At 39.0% G+C, this 20,828-nt stretch overlaps 1 protein-coding gene across 1 annotated transcript in view; it reads left to right on the plus strand.

Annotated features, from left to right (window-relative positions):
* sptbn5 (spectrin, beta, non-erythrocytic 5) overlaps positions 1–20,828 on the plus strand; it is a gene marked incomplete at its 5' end in the record, with an annotated part of 30,415 nt that overhangs the window by 3,304 nt on the left and 6,283 nt on the right. The window contains 52 exon segments of the mRNA XM_081394330.1: positions 1,860–2,494; positions 2,911–3,049; positions 3,142–3,365; positions 3,623–3,776; positions 4,256–4,456; positions 4,566–4,697; positions 4,700–4,768; positions 4,987–5,122; positions 5,233–5,366; positions 5,488–5,691; positions 5,779–5,931; positions 6,101–6,231; positions 6,325–6,576; positions 6,756–7,043; positions 7,114–7,357; positions 7,497–7,636; positions 7,742–7,841; positions 7,967–8,137; positions 8,238–8,402; positions 8,594–8,820; positions 9,021–9,207; positions 9,417–9,617; positions 9,700–9,813; positions 9,896–10,053; positions 10,152–10,284; positions 10,861–11,006; positions 11,189–11,303; positions 11,398–11,508; positions 12,453–12,632; positions 12,740–12,943; positions 13,079–13,228; positions 13,411–13,515; positions 13,608–13,799; positions 13,884–14,039; positions 14,164–14,355; positions 14,468–14,563; positions 14,722–14,840; positions 14,956–15,070; positions 15,403–15,516; positions 15,801–15,922; positions 16,049–16,211; positions 16,446–16,634; positions 16,741–16,818; positions 16,958–17,130; positions 17,960–18,050; positions 18,130–18,276; positions 18,383–18,520; positions 18,719–18,975; positions 19,331–19,517; positions 19,641–19,853; positions 19,937–20,133; positions 20,328–20,532. Of these exon segments, the coding sequence (XP_081250456.1) occupies positions 1,860–2,494; positions 2,911–3,049; positions 3,142–3,365; positions 3,623–3,776; positions 4,256–4,456; positions 4,566–4,697; positions 4,700–4,768; positions 4,987–5,122; positions 5,233–5,366; positions 5,488–5,691; positions 5,779–5,931; positions 6,101–6,231; positions 6,325–6,576; positions 6,756–7,043; positions 7,114–7,357; positions 7,497–7,636; positions 7,742–7,841; positions 7,967–8,137; positions 8,238–8,402; positions 8,594–8,820; positions 9,021–9,207; positions 9,417–9,617; positions 9,700–9,813; positions 9,896–10,053; positions 10,152–10,284; positions 10,861–11,006; positions 11,189–11,303; positions 11,398–11,508; positions 12,453–12,632; positions 12,740–12,943; positions 13,079–13,228; positions 13,411–13,515; positions 13,608–13,799; positions 13,884–14,039; positions 14,164–14,355; positions 14,468–14,563; positions 14,722–14,840; positions 14,956–15,070; positions 15,403–15,516; positions 15,801–15,922; positions 16,049–16,211; positions 16,446–16,634; positions 16,741–16,818; positions 16,958–17,130; positions 17,960–18,050; positions 18,130–18,276; positions 18,383–18,520; positions 18,719–18,975; positions 19,331–19,517; positions 19,641–19,853; positions 19,937–20,133; positions 20,328–20,532 (8,847 nt within the window).

Here is a 20,828-nt window from a genome sequence, read left to right on the forward strand (position 1 = left end):
GAGAAAAGGGCATTACTGATACCTCAAATATTGCTTAATAAGCAATCAAGCTTATGACATTCACCTTGTGAAAATACAGGCCAAAACATTCCATAAACTTATACTGAAGGAGGGACCCAAGACATATCTATATTTGCAACTTACTTAAAATAATAAGTTATACAACCTGCATTGATGTCAAAATAGTTATTAGTGATACAAGATTTATTCCCTAAAGCTTGGCTTTGAATAGATGTGATTATTTACAAAGATACACACTTTTCTTTGGTCCACTGGGACAAAGGAATATCACATGAGCATGTCCTTTCACACACATTTACACAAAGCTTTTTGGGAAATGTTAAGCACTGGCACCCTCTGTTTGTGAAAGTATGAACTCCAGCTACTGCAGTGTTGAATGAGGACTCTAATCTCAGAGATTCTTTAGGATTAGTGGATTTGACTGTGGGTCAAAAGGAGGAGCCCTGGTCTTAATCAGATCAGAGTAACTCTGAGCTGTAAATTCTGCTAAACAAGAGAGTTAGTTGCCTGCATTGCATTGTCAAGAAACAGATTTTCGGATAATGTTGACAATATGGAGGAAGTCGTCCTGAGATATTCTTTGACAAACAGGAGTTGATCCAGCAAAGATGAGCTCAGAGGTCAGGTGATGCCATTAACATGCCAGCAGGATACACATGGAGAAAAACAGGGGCGTGAAGTGTCCTGTCCTGTCTGTGCAGTACGACACTTTCACTCACCACTATGTCCACGTGTGAATAGAAATACTGGTATGTGTTGACTGGGTCACAGCTGTGGAGTAGTGTTAGCTGTCACAAAAGCGTATTAAACAATGACAGACAGATCTCGTCAGATGGATGGATGGGACAAAGATAAGCCCAGCCAGGCTCTGAGATGTCAAGACTCTGTGTTCATTTTATGGTAAGACTGCCAGCTCTCAGGTGTGACACGGTTGGGATAACAGATGACAATGGCTTTCAGTGGCTCTTTCAGCACTCAGTGGCTGCGATGGCAGAACATGAGACACACAATTATTGAGCCGCAAAGGAGTGTTCCAGAAGTAAGAAAGGTGTGTATTAAGTAGATAGATATTGTGTAGCTGTTGAATATAAATATCCTCCCAAATCACCTGTCCTGAAGGGCCAATCTCCTGCAGAGTTTAGTTCCAACCCTAATCAAACACACCTGAACAAGCTAATCAATGCTATGTGAATGAAAGCCTAATTTTAATCTGTTCATCATATAAAACGATTGTGTCTCTCCAGAAAATGTTTGACTAAACTGCTCAATTCATATGATTAGTTTTATGATCTTTATGAACTTTTAAAAATTTAAAAGATCTTCATTTGTGTTCCGAAGATGAACGAAAGTTTTACGGGTTTAGAAAGACATGAGTAATTAATGAAAGAATTTTTATTTTTGGGTGAACAAATCAACAATCCCTTTAATATAGTGGTTAGTACCTGTTTGGTTTGTAGAAAACAAACCTATCCAAACCTGTATGACTTTCTTTCTTCTATGGAACATTTAAGAAGATAACCTGAGGACATTTTCAACTGTTTTTGTCCATGCAATTAAAGTCAGTGCTGTACAAAACAACATTGGAAACCATTGACTGTCATTGTATGGACAAAAAGACATTTTTCAAGATATCTTCTTTTGTATTTCAAAGAAGAAAGTCATACAGGTTTGAAATGACATGAGAGTCAGTATATTATTACAAAAGTTTTACTTTTAGGTATATTGTCCTAACTATATGGTTTAATGCTGAACTGTCCAGCTGGATTTCATTCATCTGCTTCGACATCAGTGTTTTCTAAAATATATGTTATTTCTGTTTACCATCTCACTGCTTGCAGATTGTGGACCTTCTGAAAGAACTGGATGACATGAAGGGTCTGTATGAGAGCATGGTGTCTGACTTAATACACTGGATCAGGACCAAGGTGGTGGAGCTCAATGACCGCTCCTTCCCCAACTCCCTGCGAGAAATGCAGCATCTGGTGGCTGCCTTCAAGACATACCGCACTATTGAGAAGCCTCCGAAGTACCAGGAACGGGGGACCATCGAGGCTCACCTCTTCAACTTGAGAACCAAGCTGAGGGCAAACAACCAGTGGGACTATATTCCTCCGGAAGGCAAGACCATGGGGGATATCGAAAGGAACTGGACCTTGCTAGAGCGAGCAGAATACCAGCGGGAGCGGGACCTCCAGAGTGCGCTGATAAGGCTGGAACAGCTGGAACAGTTGGCCCAGAAGTTTGGCCGCAAGGCTACGCTGAGGGAGAGCTACCTGGAGGACACTCTGCAACTGATCCAACAACAAGACCTGGGAGGGCTGCAAAGGCTGGAGGAGGCTGAGACAGCGGCTCGCAGACTGGAGGCCCTGGGAACAGATGTTTTGGCTCGTGAACCACGTTTCCGCGCTTTAAGTGAAATGGCTGCTGTCATTGAGAGAGAGAACTACCACAGCAAGGCACAAGTGATTCGCAGGTGAGGGGGCAAAGAATTGCAGGTTGTTTATAATTACTTACTGATACAAGACTATTTTTATGTGCAGTAGAAAAAGACACAAAAATAAATATCCAGTATTTCAGTAAAAAACAATTTCACTGAATCTGACACTATAAAATAAGTTTTTTTTTTTTTTTCATTTGGGCTATTTCTTATTTATGGACTAAAGATTTTAGCATAACATACATGGCTAAACTTCAAAAGTCATCAGAGAAACATTTGTTAATCCTTAGGAATGTGGATATCGAAACTGACTTTATATTATTCAAAGTAAAAAACGATTTAAAGGTGTGGAAGCATTTAATAGAAAAAAGTCTTAGATAATATTTGCTTATTATCTTATTAATGTTTCTTATTGATGTTTTTCTTATTAATTACTGTATTATGTGTTACAGGCAGGTGGATATCATGAACCATTGGAAAACTTTACAGCAGCTTCTGCAGCAGCAGAAAGAACATGTTGGAGATGCTGTGAATACATTTGCTGTCCTTAGAGACATTGAGTTAATATCTCTGGACCTCAGGGAATTACAGGTGAACATTACATATGTGTTCTTCTTACTACAAACAGACATGATCTCTGAGCATTATGAATTCTGAAAACTGCTTTCGTTCCTGCTTTGAAGACCCAGGCGGATTCCTCAGACATAGGAAAACAGCTGCCAGAGGTGGTAGCCCTACTGCAAAAGCAGGACTTGCTGGACACTCAGATCATCTCACTTGGAGAAACCCTGAATGCCATCAGCAGCAGTGCCTTAAAGGTTAAACACAAAGGTGCCACAAAAGTCCAGAGGGAAATTAAAGATCTTAATGGCCAGTACAACTCCCTACTGGGTCTCAGCAAGAACAGGTAATCTCTTTAAACCCATCTGATTGTACTAGAAGCGATTATTTTAATTTTGGACATTTCTAAGACTGATTCTAAACTGAGGACAAAATAATAATAAAAAAATAACTTGTGGCAAGTATATACTTAGATTTACAAAAGCTAGACTGCATGTTAAATTAAATGCAGACAGGATTGTTTACTGTTGTAGAAATGTTTTTTTAAAGCAACTATGGACATTTACTGTACAGCGACAACTTTGTCTGTTTTTGTCCAAAAAGGAGAAAAGCTCTTGAGGGGCAGTTGAAGGTCTTTGAGTTTTTCCATGATTGTGAAGAAGTAGAATCATGGATATATGAGAAATGGGTCCTCTTACAGGCTGCATCTCTGGGAAGAGACCTCAGTCAAATTCAGCAGGCCATTCAGAACCACAAGGTATGTGGCCATCACACACAATAATCAAATAAAAAATTGTAGAATCGATGAAACACATTACTCTCCACATCTATCTATCTATCTATCTATCTATCTATCTATCTATCTATCTATCTATCTATCTATCTATCTATCTATCTATCTATCTATCTATCTATCTATCTATCTATCTATCTATCTATCTATCTATCTATCTATCTATCTATCTATCTATCTATCTATCTATCTATCTATCTATCTATCTATCTATCTATCTATCTATCTATCTATCTATCTATCTATCTATCTATCTATCTATCTATCTATCTATCTATCTATCATCTATCATCTATCTATCTATCACTAACCACATATAGCTTATTAATACTTAATGCTGTGTTAAGCACCTCTATGACAGAGAACAGACTAACGTTGCTTGACCTCAATATGACTGGATCAGAGCTACTAAGATTAGCAAAAAATGGCTATGTATTTTGCAGGCTTTAGAAGCAGAGATTCAATCACAGGAATCTCTGTGCTCGGGGGTTTTATCCAGAGGCCAAGAGCTGTGCAGGGGGAGACACCCCAATGAAAGAGACATCCAAAAGTGGACTCGGACTCTTCAGAAACAATGGCAGCAACTTCAAGAACAAGTCACCATCCGAAAGAACAAACTGCAAGCAGCCAATGTTATTAAGCAGGTAGAAACCAATACACTTGTCTGTGTATAGGGAAAGTGAGAAATTATGATTCAGTGGATCAAGGTTGGGATAAAAATGTGTTCTAAACACCATTCTCCCCTTTTCTCAGTATTTTGCAGACGTTACCGAAGCCAGATCATGGCTTGATGACCGCAAACCACTTCTCATTGACGAGGATTATGGAAAGGATGAGGCCAGCAGTACTGCTCTGCTTCAGCGTAACCAAAGACTGGAGAAAGAAATGCATATGCCTCAGAAGTGAAAAAGCTGGGTGAGCAAGCCAAGAGTGCTGCCCAACTTGCTCCTCTTACCGTGAGTCATGACCAAAACAGCCTATTATGTACAAAAGAAACTTGATTTACAATGGATTTAAAACACTTACTCTGTCTGAATAATCCAAGGGTAATGGTGAAAAAATAGTATAACTATGCAATAAATGTTAATCATTGCTAGTATAAAACAAAAACAATGGCTGTATAATTTTATTGATACAGCTTCAATGGCACTGACACATTTTTATTTCATTTAAGACTGACACCCAGCAGAGCAGAATGGTCCACTACAGTGATTCAGATGGCGAAGATGAAAAGGAGAAAAAAGCTGACAAACGTGTCCCCAGCAAGGCTTTACCACAAGAACAAGCAGCGATTAGGTTCAAATACAGAGGTACACAGGATCCTTTAGAGCTAAAATCTGATAAATGACAAACCTCTGATCTGATTTGTGTGTACCAGAAACCAATTTCTCTTTCGAGCTCATCCTGATCATTTTTCCAGGTCCTAAATTAACCTGGGACAGAGGAGAAATATTGACAATTGTCAGCAGGGAAAAAGATAGTTTTCTTCTTCGAGACAGCAGAGGAAATGAACAGCTAGTATCTTCCACATACATAAGGGAGCTGCCACCTTCTGTAAGACTCTTTATAAATTTCAATTCAATTTGAATTTCAAATCTTATGAACCGTAAAAACTTCTCTTTAAATTGCATCTACTAGACAGCTTTTGCTTGTGTTTTGATGCAATCAAATGCAGGAAGCACTACCTGAGCCTACGAATGGACTACCTGAGAGTCCACAAAGGAAAGTGAGCCGCCCCCGCCGCACTCGTTCCATGCGCCGTTGGACGGCTGAAATATCTGCCTCATCATTGCCTGATGCACATTTCCAAAAAGACACAATAGAGAGCACACAAAGTAGTCTGGAAAATGATTTCAACAGCCTTTATAATTTGGCACAGGTGAATATTTAAGCTTTTACCAAGCATCGTTCTAGAGAACTTTATTCTTTACCATTTTAGATCATTTTAAACATTTTCTCCCACCAGTCAAAAAATAAGGTCCTGGATGACACTGCACAACTACATAGGTTCTATAATGCCTGTGAGGAGTTTGAGTCCTGGATGGGAGACAAGGAGAATGTCCTCAACACTTTCAGCTCCAACTCCAACAACTTAGAGGTTATACAAGCCAAATATGAGGTTAGTTTTCCCGGAAAACACACAGTGAGCAGAATAACACAAAATGAATCCTTCAGAGAATCTTGTTGTTTGGAGAGTTAACTCCAAGAGATGTACCTGTGTTCTTTGGATAACATGGTGGTATTTTGATTTAAAACATTCACTTCTTCTTTCTCAATGCCATACGCAGAACTTTCTTACTGAACTAGCCAGTGGTAGAAAGCAGCTTGACGACATTACTAAGCTTGGAGAGGAGCTTGTGAAAAAACAGCACAGCAAGAAAAAAGAGATTCAGCTCAGACTTGGAAATGTAACCCGCAGGTATGTGGGCAAAATCAGCATTGTGCAGCCGTACCGTCCCACCATACTATCGTGTTGTTAAAAGTTCCTTTAAATGTTTATTTGTATGACCAGGTGGGAACACATTCAGAAACTGAAGGATGAGATGGCCCATGAGCTGCTTAGTTCTGCTGATGTGAAGTCCTTCCTGCAGACCTGCCAGGATGTCAAGGCTCAGCTCCAGGACAGGCTTTCGCAGCTTGACACTCCCGATGTCGGGAGCTCACCATCAGCCCTGCAGGCTGAGGAACACAGACAAGCCCAGGCTGAGAGAGACATAGAAGCCCTGGAGAGGAAAATAGAGTACCTTAAAAGTGTGGCCAAGATGTGGGTTTGCTACAAAATTATTGCTTTTTGGTGATATATTTATTGACATTTCTTATTTCTAACCTTGGCACAGCTTGTAAACATCAATAACTTATAGGAGAATGTTAAATATAGTAGCGAACCTAAATCAATCCTCATTCATTTGCCTCTTAACTGTATGTTCCATTGCTATGCTACAGGAAACAGGATTGTAGTCCCGCAGAGAGCGCCGCTATTATGGAAGAAGTACGTGCTCTAGAAGAGCTGCTGCGGCAGTTGAAGGCCCAAGCCATTCAGAGACAACGGATGCTCGAGGAGGCCCAACGCTTACAACTCTTTCAAAAAGAGACCAGAGACCTATTGTTGTGGGCCGAGGCAATACAGGAGCACCTTCTGGAAGAGGAGACCGGATCTGATGTAGCATCCGCTCAAGCCTTGCTGAAGGATCACCTTGATCTAAAACAAGAGATTGAACTGCAGAGAGTGAGGTTAGTCGTGTGTGATCTTTATTTTGCAATTCCTACTTAGTGCCTATGCTTGACTGTAAAATTATTGCAGATTAAAAGATATGGAGAAGCTGGGTCAATCTCTGGAGGTGGCATCTGGAGAGAAAGGAGCTAAAGATGTTCAGCAGACACTCACAAAGTTGGATCACGAATGGAGCCAGCTGGACAAACTGTGGTCTGGTCGCCACAGAAGGCTTGAGCAAGGACTAGAGTTTCAAAAGCTGAATATGGAAGCAGATCGCATAGAGTCCACCATTTCTGGTCATGAGGCCAGACTGAAAGTCAGAGACTTGGGGGTAAATGAAAGATATTACATTTAATTTCTTTTATTTTAACTTATTCATTTAATTAATTAATTCCTTTCATCTCTAAGCACATTTTTGTCAAAGATTGAGTTACACATTTGTAAAGATTTAATGCATAATGTCTGCACAGGACTCAGTTGACAGCATTCACAGTTTACTGGGCCGACAAGAAGAGCTTGAGGCTTTACTTGAGGCTTTAGAGCGATCCATCAACCTCTTTCAAGACAAGAGCAAGGAGCTCACCAGTAAGCGTAACTTTGCTGCCAAAGAGTAAGTATAGTTTTTGCATATTATAATTAATTGTATTAGTGAATAATTATAATAGCTTGTTTCTTAGTGCTATTATCTTAAGACTGGCATATTCCTCCTTTCCAGAATTCAACAGCGATCAAAGGTCATTCAAGATCGATATAAGAGCCTGAAAGAAAGTTGTAAATCAAGGAGGCTTGATTTACTTGCTTCAAAAAAATACCAGGTAGTCCTTCAGTTTATGTTTTGGAATGTGACATGATTCATAAATAATATAAGTTAAAATGTGTTAGTAGCTATCAGACAATGAAACTACAACTACAGTTCTTTAAAATACTTTCCCTTGAATAGGAATTTTTAAGAGATGCAGAGGAGATGCTGCTGTGGATGGAGGAGAAGTTTGAGATTGCTGAGGATGAATCATACAGAGATCCAACCAACATCCTTCGCAAGCTCAAAAAACACGAGGCGGCAGAAAAAGAGATGAAGGCCAATCAAGTCCGCATAGATAGACTGACTGAGGTACAGTGCCACATCAGAAGAACTGTTTACTATTCTTCAAGCAACCTATGTATTTTGCCATGATTTTGTCCATTTTGATGATTGGATTTTATTTGGTTAGACTGGAGAGGAGATGTTGGCAGAGGATCACTATAACAGCCAGAGCATCCAGAGAAAGACTCGAGAGGTACGCCAAAGGTGGACTGAACTCCAGAGGAAGATGGCAGAAAGAGGGGACAAACTACGACAGGCTGGCCAGCAGGAGCAACTCATGGAGCTGCTTCAGGTACTTGTACTCAAGCTCTGTTCTACTTTTGACTACTACAGGACAGCATTGAAAGAATGTATCCTTAAAATGTATAAGCAGAACAAATTTCTGTTTTTGTGTCATTCTTAAATCTTATGTAAATTGCGTCATTAAATGAAATGGGTTGAATTGAACTATTTACACAAATATTACACCTTTTTTTTTTTTAGGATGCAAAATTGAAGATTGAGACAATTGAGAGAATGTTACAGAATGCAATCAGGGGCCATGACCTTCGCTCAAGCAGACAGCTCCTGAAGGAGCACAAGCAACTGGAAGAGGAAGCTCAAGAACTTGCAGAAAAAATCAACTCCATTGTCACCCGTGCCAAACACTTGGCCACCAACCATTTTGACTCTCAGCGCATTCTCAGGGAGACTGACACTTACCTGAAACTGTCAGTACTCATTTTCTCCTCAAAAATGTTCTTCATAGTGAAAACTTACTTGTAATGAAAGACTTGTTTTAATGAAACAATAGCTAATAAAATGATTATAAGTATCAATTAATTAATCACAGGGTCAATTAATACGAAACTGTATGGAGTTGATTTCTCTGCATGTTTTAAGAAGCCTTCACCTCTGTTTTATTTGCCAGATTTAAGTCTTTACAGAAACCTTTGGATCATCGCCGAAGCCAGTTAGAGGCAGATGTGGCTCTGTATAGCTTTTACCATGATGTAGACCTAGAGCTAAACTGGATATCAGTGCATCACCCGGTAGCTGATACAACAAACTATGAAAGATCTCTGGCTGGGGCAGTTAACCTGCTTCAAAAACACAAGGTATGATTAGATATGAGTGTATTAATATTGCTAGGGATAAAATTACCTATTCAAAAATGGATTAACAAGACGGGTGTGATTTAGAGCTTTTATATTGCTATGTATAGTTGAGTTTATTAACTTAAAGAAAGGATTGTACATTTCTTTGTGAAGTTTCAGAGAGAAGCTGTATTCATTATAACTGTTAAATCTTTCGAAACCCCCTCCAGGACCTGCAGGCAGAGGTGAATGCCCACAGCCAGTACCTGCAACGAATACTGGACAGAGGGCGAGCTATGGCCCGGTCCAATCAGTGGAATGGTCAGGAGGTGCAACAGAGGTGCGAGCAATTGATTGCAGAGTGGGAGGAGTTAGAGGAGTCATGTGAGAAACGGTCCAGTGAACTTAACAAGGCAGTTACACGGGAACAGGTAAAAGTAGGAGTGTTTGCCATTTTTTTGGTCCAGTAATTAATCGAGTCATCAGTGTTAACATTTGTTTTCTGATGGACAGCTTTTGCTTGACTGCAATGAGCTGGAAACGCTTCTTTCAGAAACATCAGCTTTGGTCAGCACTGATTATGGCAAGACTGAATTAGCTACTCAGAGTCTAATAAAGCAGCATGAGGTGAGTAATCTTTGGCTTGTAATAATGCAATGGCTTAAGGGTTTAGCATGTTAACACATTCTAGTTTTTTTTTTTTTTCTAGGGAGTGGAGGGGCAGATTGAGGTACTTGCTGCTCAGGTAGATGAACTCAACTCCAGCGTTAAGCAGGCTGTGCGTATGTGGGGTTTAGAGGAGTTGAACAAGCCCTACAACCACATTAAATCTAAGCTAAGTGAGGTTCAGCACTCGGCGACAGTCAGGTAAAATAACAATCAGTAGATGAAACAGGACAACTAACAAATGTCCACACCATCATGTTTCTTTGGCGTGTTAAAACAAACATGTCTCATTACAACAGAGAACAGAGGCTTAGAGAGACCCTAAACCTACATGAATTTAAACGTGAGTCTGCTGAACTGGAGGAATGGATCGCTCAGCAGACACAGATTGCTGCTTCTAAAGACTTTGGGAGTGATTATGAAAACGCACTGGTGAGACTGGCTATCTGTGTCAGACCACCTGTCCAAAGATTTGTCACTGTCCTGCATATTTACCTTCAAACTACTTTGCACTGTACTTTAATTGGTTGGGGTCTAATGACTTTGTCATGTTTAATTAAGATGTTACTATATGTATATATTTAACACATTTTCTGAATTTTATATTATTACTATTTCATTTTTTAAAACAAAATCACAAAAATTGTTTTATTTAATATTAATGCAATAGTGGGTATAGAAAGACAGATAATATTTTAATAACGTTTCTTTAGCTTTAGTACAGTGACAATATAAAAGCCAATTATTTAATTATCACACATTATTTTCTCATTATTTTATTTATTTAATCTTATTATAATTTATTATTTTCACACTTATTATTTGGCCCTAGCAATTATCATACCTTGGCATCATTATCTAAAACCTTATTTTAATTTTTCATATTTCTTAAAATTCTTAAAATTTCAATATGATTCATAAACTGAATCCTGTATCTTCAGGATTAGACAAACCGTTATGCATGTTGTCTGATCAGGATCTGTCTAAGCACCTCTTGTTTCATGATAGCAACTGCGTGGGAGATTTGAGGTATTCTTAAAGCAGCTGGAGGTGGGACTGGAGAGGATGCACACCTGTGAAGAGTTGGCTGACAAACTCATCAAAACTAATCACCCTGAGAGCAGCTTCATCCGAGAAACACAGAATCTACTCAGGTAATGGCATGTGATAAGGAAAATTATATATAAACAAAATATTATAAACTAACAAATACAGTAATTTCAAATTCATTTTTGTTTGTGATGTGTCAGACCTGTGTATATAGTTACATATTTGTACAATCTATAGATATCATTTATAGTTCATACTTACATGAAGTCTATTGTATGAATGACAGAGCATCATGGGAAGAGCTGCAGAACTTATCCAAAGATCGTAAAGAAAAGCTACGTAAATCTGAGGAATGTCACAAATTCTACAAAGACCTGACTGATGCGCTAGGACAGATAAAGGTATCGGTCCAGCTGTGCAATAAAGTCATGCTGTTGAATAATATGATAAACATAACTGCTCTTGTGGTTACATGCCACTTTTATCTTGTACCAGGAGAGGAACAAAAGCATTCCTGATGACATAGCCAAAGATCTGAAGGGGGTGCTGTCACAGCTACGGAAACACGAAGCTCTTGTACATGAGCTGGCTGTAACAGAGCAACAGGTACACAGAGAGAGAGCATTCATTACAGGTGTGCTCAGTAATTGCACTGTTGAAATGGCTATCATTCTTGGAGTAACATTATACTGACACCTAGTGGGTTGCATGGATGCTTTTGTGCAAAGTGAAAAACTACTGAGTGCTCCGTTAAGTTGTTATATATGTATGTATATGTATGTATATGTATATATATATATATATATATATATATATATATATATATATATATATATGTATATATATATGTATATATATATATGTATATATATATGTATATATATATATGTATATATACATATACATATGTGTATATATATAGATATAGATATAGATATATTGTATATGAACTGTATCAATCTATTATGGAGTGTTTGAAAAACCTTAACGTTATACGGGTATGAATAAGTGATGACTCGGTTGTTTCTCTGTCTATTTGAACTCATCTTAATCGGATTTCCGCTATTAAATTATGGATTTTTATTTATTTTGCTGGTTAAAATTGTCTCAAACATTTTTTTTATAACAATGTTTTCTGTAGCCTATTCCTCTGTGGCACTGTCTTAGTGCTGGAGAAGGTGTGTTGTGTTGCAACAATTTATGAATTACCTGACTCTCCTGATCTCTCCTTTGTTCAGTATACTCAGATACTACAAATGACGAATTCTTCTGCAACAAATAATACTTTTCTCCGTATTCGTGCTCCCATCCCTCTCCGTTTCCTCGAGTGCTTCGAGCCTAGTAGCTTTACCTGCACTGCTGTTTGATTGGTCGCCTTCAGTTACATTCTGACGAGGAACAAGAGATCTTCTATGAAAATCTAAAACTTAAAATAAAATGTATAAGTGGAAGGAATGACTGATATAATTCGCAAATAAATAAATTACAAATGCTCACATAGAACTCTTTCTTAGATTCAGTGTTTAGATTTTGTGATTTTTTTTTTACAGCTTCAGGAGCTGCTGGATGAAACTGACACCATTCTGGACATGTGCTCTCCTGAGCTGAGGGTGGGGTTGCAGGAGCTGCAGCAGGAGGTGGTGGAGAGCTGGGAAAGTCTTCGTATGCACATGGAGCAGAGGGAGGAGGAGCTGCAGTCAGCTAAGGACCGCTACATGTTCCTCAACACGGTAGCCTACACTCAGTTTATAGTACATTTTTAAAATATTGCAAATATTGATTCCAAATATTGATTGAAAACTAATTCATAACCATTTTATATTGCCTTGTTCTCCAGGCACAGGACTACTCCCTCTGGTGCTCCCAGGTGCTGAGTGGGATGAAGGCAGAGGAGTCCATCCGAGACGTTGCTACCTGTGATCTGCAGTTGTTCCAGCACCAGCAGCTTTGGGCTGAGATTGTGGCACATGAGGAGACGTATGCCCAGGCAATATCCATGGGCCAGGACCAACTGGAGCATGACATGCCTAATGCTAGAGAAGTGAGAAACTTACATTTTGCCTGGTTTATACTACAACATTGCAAACTGTAATATTATTTATCAGATTGACATGAGAGATGTAAATATAAGCGCTGAATACATACCAAATATGTTTAAACACTGTGTGGCTATCAGATCCAAGAGAAACTGAAGGCTCTGCAAGAAGAGAAAGAGACACTTTCTGATAACTGGCAGTCCAAGCAGAAATGGCTGGAGAACACATATCTGGAGCAGGTGTTTTATAGAGACACAGAGTACATGGAAAAAATCACTAACTCTCAAGAGGTTAGTGCTCCTGTAAACTAGCAGGAATTACTTTAATTTACATTTCAACATGTAAAATCTGGTTTGGGGACCTCTTGAATAAATATCTATATAGTTTTAGATAGTTCACAAATTGATTCCAGAGTCAAGTTTGTAGTTAGACATTCATATTGTTAAAGCTAACAACATCTGTTTACTTGCAGATCCAGTTGAAGAACAGTGCTTTGGGAACAACCGTGGACGATGTAGAAACTTTGATTAAACGCCATGAAGCCTTTGAAAAACTTCTTAATTCTCAGGAAGACAAGGTGGGTTGGTCTTCTTCAGCCTGTAGTATGGTATGAAGCATTTAACACAATGTGACATTTTCAGGCTAAGAAAATCTTATCATGTTGTGTAGATGGTGGCTCTTCAGGAGTCAGCGGAGCGCTTAAGGACAGAGGGTTTGAAGGGAGAAAAAAGCAGCAACATTAGGAACAAATTGAAAGCTCTCCAGGAGAGGAGGGAGCGCATCAAAGATCTGTCTGAAAAACGCAGAGAGGATCTTGAGATCTCGAAGCTTCTCTGTATTTTCAACCGTGATGTGTCAGAGGTACTTTTCATTTCTAGGTGACCTTAAACATATAGAAACAAACTATTTTAATTGGCTGGTTTGTGATATTTATTTGTATTTTAGGCAGAGGAATGGATCACAGACCGTATGAATAAGATACAAGAAGACTCCAAAATGGACATGAGCAACCTTCAGACTAAAATGAAGATACTGCAGAGGCATCAGGTGTTTGAAGCAGAGATTCTGGCCCATGGAAATATCATTGAATCTGTCCAGCAGGTGAGTCACTGTACTAAAGTCACAAGGTGGTTCAGTAGTCAGTAAGAGATAATCCTATATTTATCTATCTTATTTTAGTCTTCATAAATATATTTAACATAGTTTGTCGTGTTCTTGTCACAAGGCTGGAAATGAACTGGTGACCATGCGGCACCCAAAATCGAAGGAGATACGGCAGACCATTTCTGCACTGATCTCTCATTGGGAAGCTCTGAAGCAAGCAGTTGCAGTCCGTGGAAAAGTTCTTGAGGATAACCGTGATTTTCTTGAGTTCCTGCAGAAAGTGGAGCAAGTTGAAGTTTGGATTAGGCAAAAGGTGAATAAATACGGCCATTCCATTACAATTTGCTGAGAACATGCCTTGATTAACAGAATTGGTATACCAGTCAATGTGTGGTTTCACTGACCTCAGTTTCTTTGCTGTATAGGAGGTGATGATAAATGTTGGTGATGTTGGAGAGGATTATGAACATGGTCAGCAACTGCTGAAGAAGCTCAGTGAATTCGGAGGCTCAGGTTCTGGAGTAAGTCTAGTGTTCTGCTTGAATAAGCAAATGTTAACTTAAAGAAAAACACAATAACTACTCAGTTTACTGAAATTGCATTGTAATATATAACGTCAGTATACAGCATATTGCTTAGTGCAGTAACATTCTTTCACTAAGTAGTTTTCATCCCTTAGGATGTGACTGTTGATGATGCTCACATCAAGACAATCAACACTCTGGCAGCCCGGCTAGAGAGACAGAACAGTGATGAGTTGGCGACTGTGAAAAAGCGTAGGCAGCAGCTCAATGAACGGTACATCCTCCTATATTTCAGCTGAGATCCATGTTCAATTAAGAAAATACACTTGTCCTCTGTTATATCTTGCATATTGTTGTTTGTTTTGACTTTCTTGTCGCCTTCCCAACAGATGGAGTAATTTCCATGGCAACCTGAGCAGCTATAAGAGGAAGCTGGAGGAAGCGCTAGAAGTCCATGCCTTGATTCGAGAGCTGGAGGAAGTCCGGGACAGAGCTGGAGAGAAGGTGAGAGAGAGAGATTATAGCATTGTAAATTATATCAAATTATATGCATTGGAATGTGAACTCAACTTTGGGTTGGAACCCAACATAATACTGAATATGAAATTAAGCATTCATTTTTTCAAATCGGCAAGATTATACAGTAACTGCTTTAGTTCGTTCATTTTGATAAAAATACATAAATGCAATTGAAATTATTTTATATTTAATTTTACAATAAAACAATATCTTAAATATATTTTAGGAAATATTCTTCATTTAATGTATGATTTATTTAATGAATTTTTTATTGAATTTAATTGAATTGAATATAATTTTATTTTATTCGGCCACAGATGCTACTGCTCCAGGGTCAGGGCTGTGGAGTGGATGTGGAGAGTGTGGAAAACCTCATTCGCAGGCACGAGGAGATGGAGAGGGAGGCCAGAGTCATCCAGGAGAGAGGCTCTGTGAGTAGACTGGACAGCTGTTATGCAAAGAACACATTCATCCATATTAATCAGTGCACTGTGGGTAGCACGTCCTATACAATATCTATTGTGTGCGCTAGCTTTGTGGTTAAAGGCTTTATAGAAAATCTCTCAGCACCTTCCAATAAAGTAACTGCTGTAAGTAGAAAAGCCTTTAAATGAACCCTTCATGGTGCATTATATGCTGTAGTGTAAATCACTCAAGCTAGTCTGCTTACAAGAAGGGTTACAAAGAACACAATTGGTCTAATTTGTAAAACCAGGCCCTGGAGAAGGACACTAAAGATCGGTTGAGGAGACACTGTGATCTGTCTGACAAACTTAGAAAGAAGCAGGAAGAGGTCAACATTGCTTTAGTGAAGCTGGACAAGGAAATCAAACGAAGGTATGCTGCCATTAGTTGCTTTATTCTTAATTTATAATGATAATAATCATGTGATATTTAAATAACATGGTAAAAATGAATATAAAATATACATAAAATGAGAAAGAATATACTTTTGTTGTGTAGGAAGGAACGGTTGCAAGAGTCTCATCAGCTGCAACTATTCAAAGCTAACCAGCGCCTTCTGTTGGACTGGACCCTGAAGCAAAGCGATGAGATGGCGAAGAACGGCCTGCCAAAGAATAAGACTGAAGCTGAGAGTTTCATACTAGAACACCAAAACTGGAAGGTATTTAAAAAAATTGCAGATTGTTTTTGTTTTGTGTGTTCTTATATTTGTCTGTCAAGAAATACAAAGCTAAAAACAAATACATTTACCTTTATTCATTTATCAGACGCTTTGATCCAAAGCGACTTAAAAATTAGGAACATCTCACAAGTGATTTGTTATAGTACATTGTACTACATACTGTTAGATGATAGCAGACTTGTGTTATACTGTATTAACATTTAATGATTGCAGGCTGAGATTGATGCCCGCAGTGAGCGTATAGATTCAGTTAGGAGTTTTGGACAGAATCTTCTGAAATCTGGACACAGCGATTCAGCCGAGATTAAAGAAGCCCTAAGCAAGCTGGAGGATGCCAAAGCAAAGCTAGCTCAATCTTGGGAGGACCGAAAGAACACTCTGGATCAAGCACTGAAGCTCCAGGTGACTTAACAAAGCAGCAGTTTTTTTTGCTTCATTAAGGTTCTGTTTATTCTAGAGTATTTGTGAGGTATTATGTGGAGCATAATGAGATATTGATTGGTTGCAGATATTCCTGGGCTATGCTGCCCAGACTGAGAGCTGGATGAGTAACAGGGAGGCTTTCTTGATCAATGAAAATCTTGGGGTAAGAGCTTCAATTCTTGGACCCCATTAAAAAGGCAGAGTAACATTTCACCTTATTAGAAAACAAAACGTCCTTGGGTGTTTTATCCTCTGTAACTTTGGAATTGGATGCTGAAATATGTTTCACACTATCATTGCAGGGTTCACTCTCAGAGGTGGAGGCTCTTCAGAGGAAGCACGCTCTGTTTGAGAACTCTCTAGAAGCTCAGATGGAGCAGGTGGCAGAGGTGGACAGATTTGCTCAACAGCTCATACAGTCACAGCACTATGACTCTGACAACATCAAGAAGAAGGCCAAAGCTATTCTGCTCAGGTATGCAGTAAGCAAACAAAACTCACTTCCTTTGTAAAAAAGAATTACACTTCAGCACACTTTTAAAAAGAGTACTTAATACAGAAATAATATTTAAAAGCATATACTTAAAGGGTTAGTTCACCCAAGAATGAAAAATATCCTATAATTTACTTACCATCAAGCCATCCTAGGTGTATATGACTTTCTTATTTCAGCCAAACACAATCGGAGTTATATTAAAAAAATATCCTGGCTTCTTCCAAGCTTTATAATGGGAGTGAATGGTACTACAAATTTTGAAGCCAAAAAAGCACATCCATCCATCATATAAGTAATCCATAGGGCTCCAGGGGGTTAATAAAGGCCTTCTGAAGCGAAGCGATGCGTTTTTGTAAGAAAAATATCCATATTTATAACTTTATAAACTATAATCACTGGCTTCCAGTAACGGCCGTACACGAGTCTAGTTCTGGCGGAAGAGTGACCTCTGACCCGACATATGACGTATTGATGAAGTGCAGAGGATAGGCATAACAAAACACCGGTCACAATTTAGAAGTCTAAAACGAGAATTTTTAAAGAGAAATGTTGGAGATTTTCGATATAAGAGAAGAGGAGCTTGATTTTGTTGCCCAGCATTATTACAAAGTGATTTATTATTACATTTATTTTATTAATATTATATTGTTTGCAAGTACAAATACAGTACAAGTACAAACTCTTAAGATTTGAAGAACACTACAAGTGCACATTCAATACATTTGAGTGCACTTTTTTTCACAAGGGTTTCAGAAACATTATAAAGTACTGTTTACTTAAAATTCCTTTCCTTGAAAATTCCTTGAAGGAAGGACAAAGTACTGGAAATGAGCAAAGCCAGACGAAAAGCTTTGGAAGAATCTCTACAGTTGCAGAAATTCATGGAAGGAAGCTATGAGGTGTGTGAAGAAAAAAACTCAGAGAGATGAAATCTGCTAGTCTGATCTATTTTACACATCAGTATTCTCATTTGTAAAGGTTTCCTCATGGTTGAATGAGAAGAACTCCGTGGCTGTTGATGAGAGCTGGAGAGATCCTATCAACCTGCAGGCTAAGCTACTAAAACACCAGAGCTTTGAGGCAGAGATACTGGCTAACCGCAACAGAGTGCAGAACCTCATAAAAGTATGACTCTTAAAGAATGTCTAAATATCTCTTAATCATTCTCTATTTGTATGAAATTCAGACTTAAAATGGAGTGTTTAGCCTAAAACAGGAAATGTTTCTTCAGGAGGGTGATAACATGCTAGCATCCAGTCATTCTGCTAAAAGCAAGATAAAACCACGAATAAAGGATGTCGATGACAGCTGGGACCAGCTTTTAAGCAACTGCAAAGAGAAGAAGTCACGTCTACAGCAAGCATATCAGGTACAGCATGCTAAAACTCATGCCATTCTTCTGATTCTACATGACTGATATCCTGTAGAGATGCTGCTTACACATGGTTCTCTGACAATGAATATTAGACACCAGCATATCCCCATGACTTTCAGATTTCCTGACGCTGGTCTGAAATATCATCTTGGATTTGAGGTTTTTGTTTGCCTTTTCTCTGTTTTCCTCTAGGCGTTGCAGTTTCAGCGCTCTTTGGATGACATTGAAGAGTGGCTTGGATCAGTGGAAGTAGAAGTGGCGAATAAAGACTACGGGGGTGACCTTGCCTCAGTTGGTAGGCTGCTTAAGGCCCTGCAGGGCCTGGAAGAAATGGTAGATGCACACATGGAGAAGGTCCAGGGGCTGGTGGACATAGCCAAAGACTTCAGCTCTCAAGGCAACTTCCTTGCAGAAAATATACAGCAGAGGGTTTGGGAGGTGGTCAGCAGGTATGTTTTTGTTCAGGAAAAACAGCTCATCTTACTGTGGAGAAATTTGAGGTGCCGTAGATAGTTTGATCGTGGTGATCCAATGGTCCATGGATCAAATCCTGTGAGGGGCAAAAACTAATAATTGAGAAAGTAAAAGATTTGATAAGTGAGAAATTTTGCTCTAGATTAAACATTAATGTGGCCACTATATTCATTAGCTTTGAAATGTCAGTAAAGTTATCTAAAACATTATGACACACCACATTATTGCTGTGGCATACTACATGTAATCCTTTAGCACGTGTGGTACTGTTTTATTTCATTTGATTGACAGACCGAGTGAAAAACAATTACATTTAATCATTTTTCTCAGGTATAATGGCCTGGCTGAGCCGCTGCAGGCCCGCAGGGAAACTCTGGAGTCATGGCAGCTGCTGTTCCAGTTCTACAGGGACTTAGAGGATGAGCTGCTGTGGATTCAGGACAAGCTGCAGGCCACAGTCACGAAAGACTTTGGCACTTCCCTGCAGAGCATACAAACCATAGTCAAAAAACATCTGGTTAGTCTGGTCCAGAACTCTGTAAATATAATACCGGTGCTTCAAAACTCTGGAGGACTGTAGTCCTGGCTTCTCAGGAAGCACAAAGAGCCACTTCTGATATGCTAATACCTTCCCTTACAGGTTGTGATGCAGGAAATTGAGAACCGGACACCTCTAATAATGGCTGTACAGGAGGCAGGACAGAACCTGGTGCGAGGACGACACTTTGCATCACGTGAGATCAGTGAAAGACTTGCTGAGTTAAAGAAGAACTTTGACACTCTGAAGAAAGAGTCAACGAATAAAGATCGCCTGCTTCAACAAGCACTAAAAATCCAGACCTTTCTCTCAGAGGTGTGTTACCAGTTCATAAAGTAATGTGATTCATAAATATATATATCAAATCTGATGTCTAATGTCTCTCCATTATGATACAGGTTTCCCAACTGGAGCAGTGGATGGAGGAACAGAGGCCTGTATTAGAGTCTAGGGACTATGGAAAGAGTGAGGAGGCCACTGAAGCTTTCCTCAGGAAACTGGACACAGCTGACCTAGAGTTGGAGAGCCAGCGTGGAAAAGTAGAGACACTCCTGAAAACTGGCACTGATCTAGAGAAGTCCCAACATCCCAACAGGTGCAGTCATTAGGTCATGTGAGCACTGATTAATTGAGCGAATTGCTGATATTTGTAATGGCTTTGTGGTTAGAGATGTCAGCAGAATGTTACTCAACGCTTTTGATTCAAGAAGACATGATAGTACAAAGGTTGTTGTTGATGTTGTTGAAGGATTTTGTAAAGCGTTTTGACTTCTTAATGTATCTTTGCAGCCATTTAGTGAGTAAGAGCCTTGAAGATATGCAGGGTGAGTTTGAGACACTACTACAGCTGTCTGCTGAACGTCGCACAGAGTTGGAGAATCAGTACAATCTATATGTGTTTGAGAGAGAATCCAGAGACCTACAGAACTGGCTCCTTTCTCGCAAGACCATAGCAGAGTCTGATGATTTTGGACAAGATCTGGAAGGGGTTGAGGTAAGAATGCCTCAAAATTAGTTTGCCAAGAGAGCAGAAACACACTATTCAATTTTAAGATTGATGTAGTCTTTATATATTTACCTTTTTCTGTTAAATATTGCTTATTTTCCTTCTACATGGCACTTTGCATTATGATGTTATTTGTTCCTATAGATCATGTACTATAAATCTACCATGGTTGCTTCTAACAAGTACCATTACTTGTTAGATCTTACAACCTTTGTAACTGTAAGAAATATTTGAATCATCAAAATAATTTTTAAATTAACCCGCTTGCTTTTATTAGGCACTGC

This window comes from Scardinius erythrophthalmus (assembly GCF_964197995.2).
Source record: "Scardinius erythrophthalmus genome assembly, chromosome: 19".
NCBI lineage: Eukaryota > Metazoa > Chordata > Actinopteri > Cypriniformes > Leuciscidae > Scardinius > Scardinius erythrophthalmus.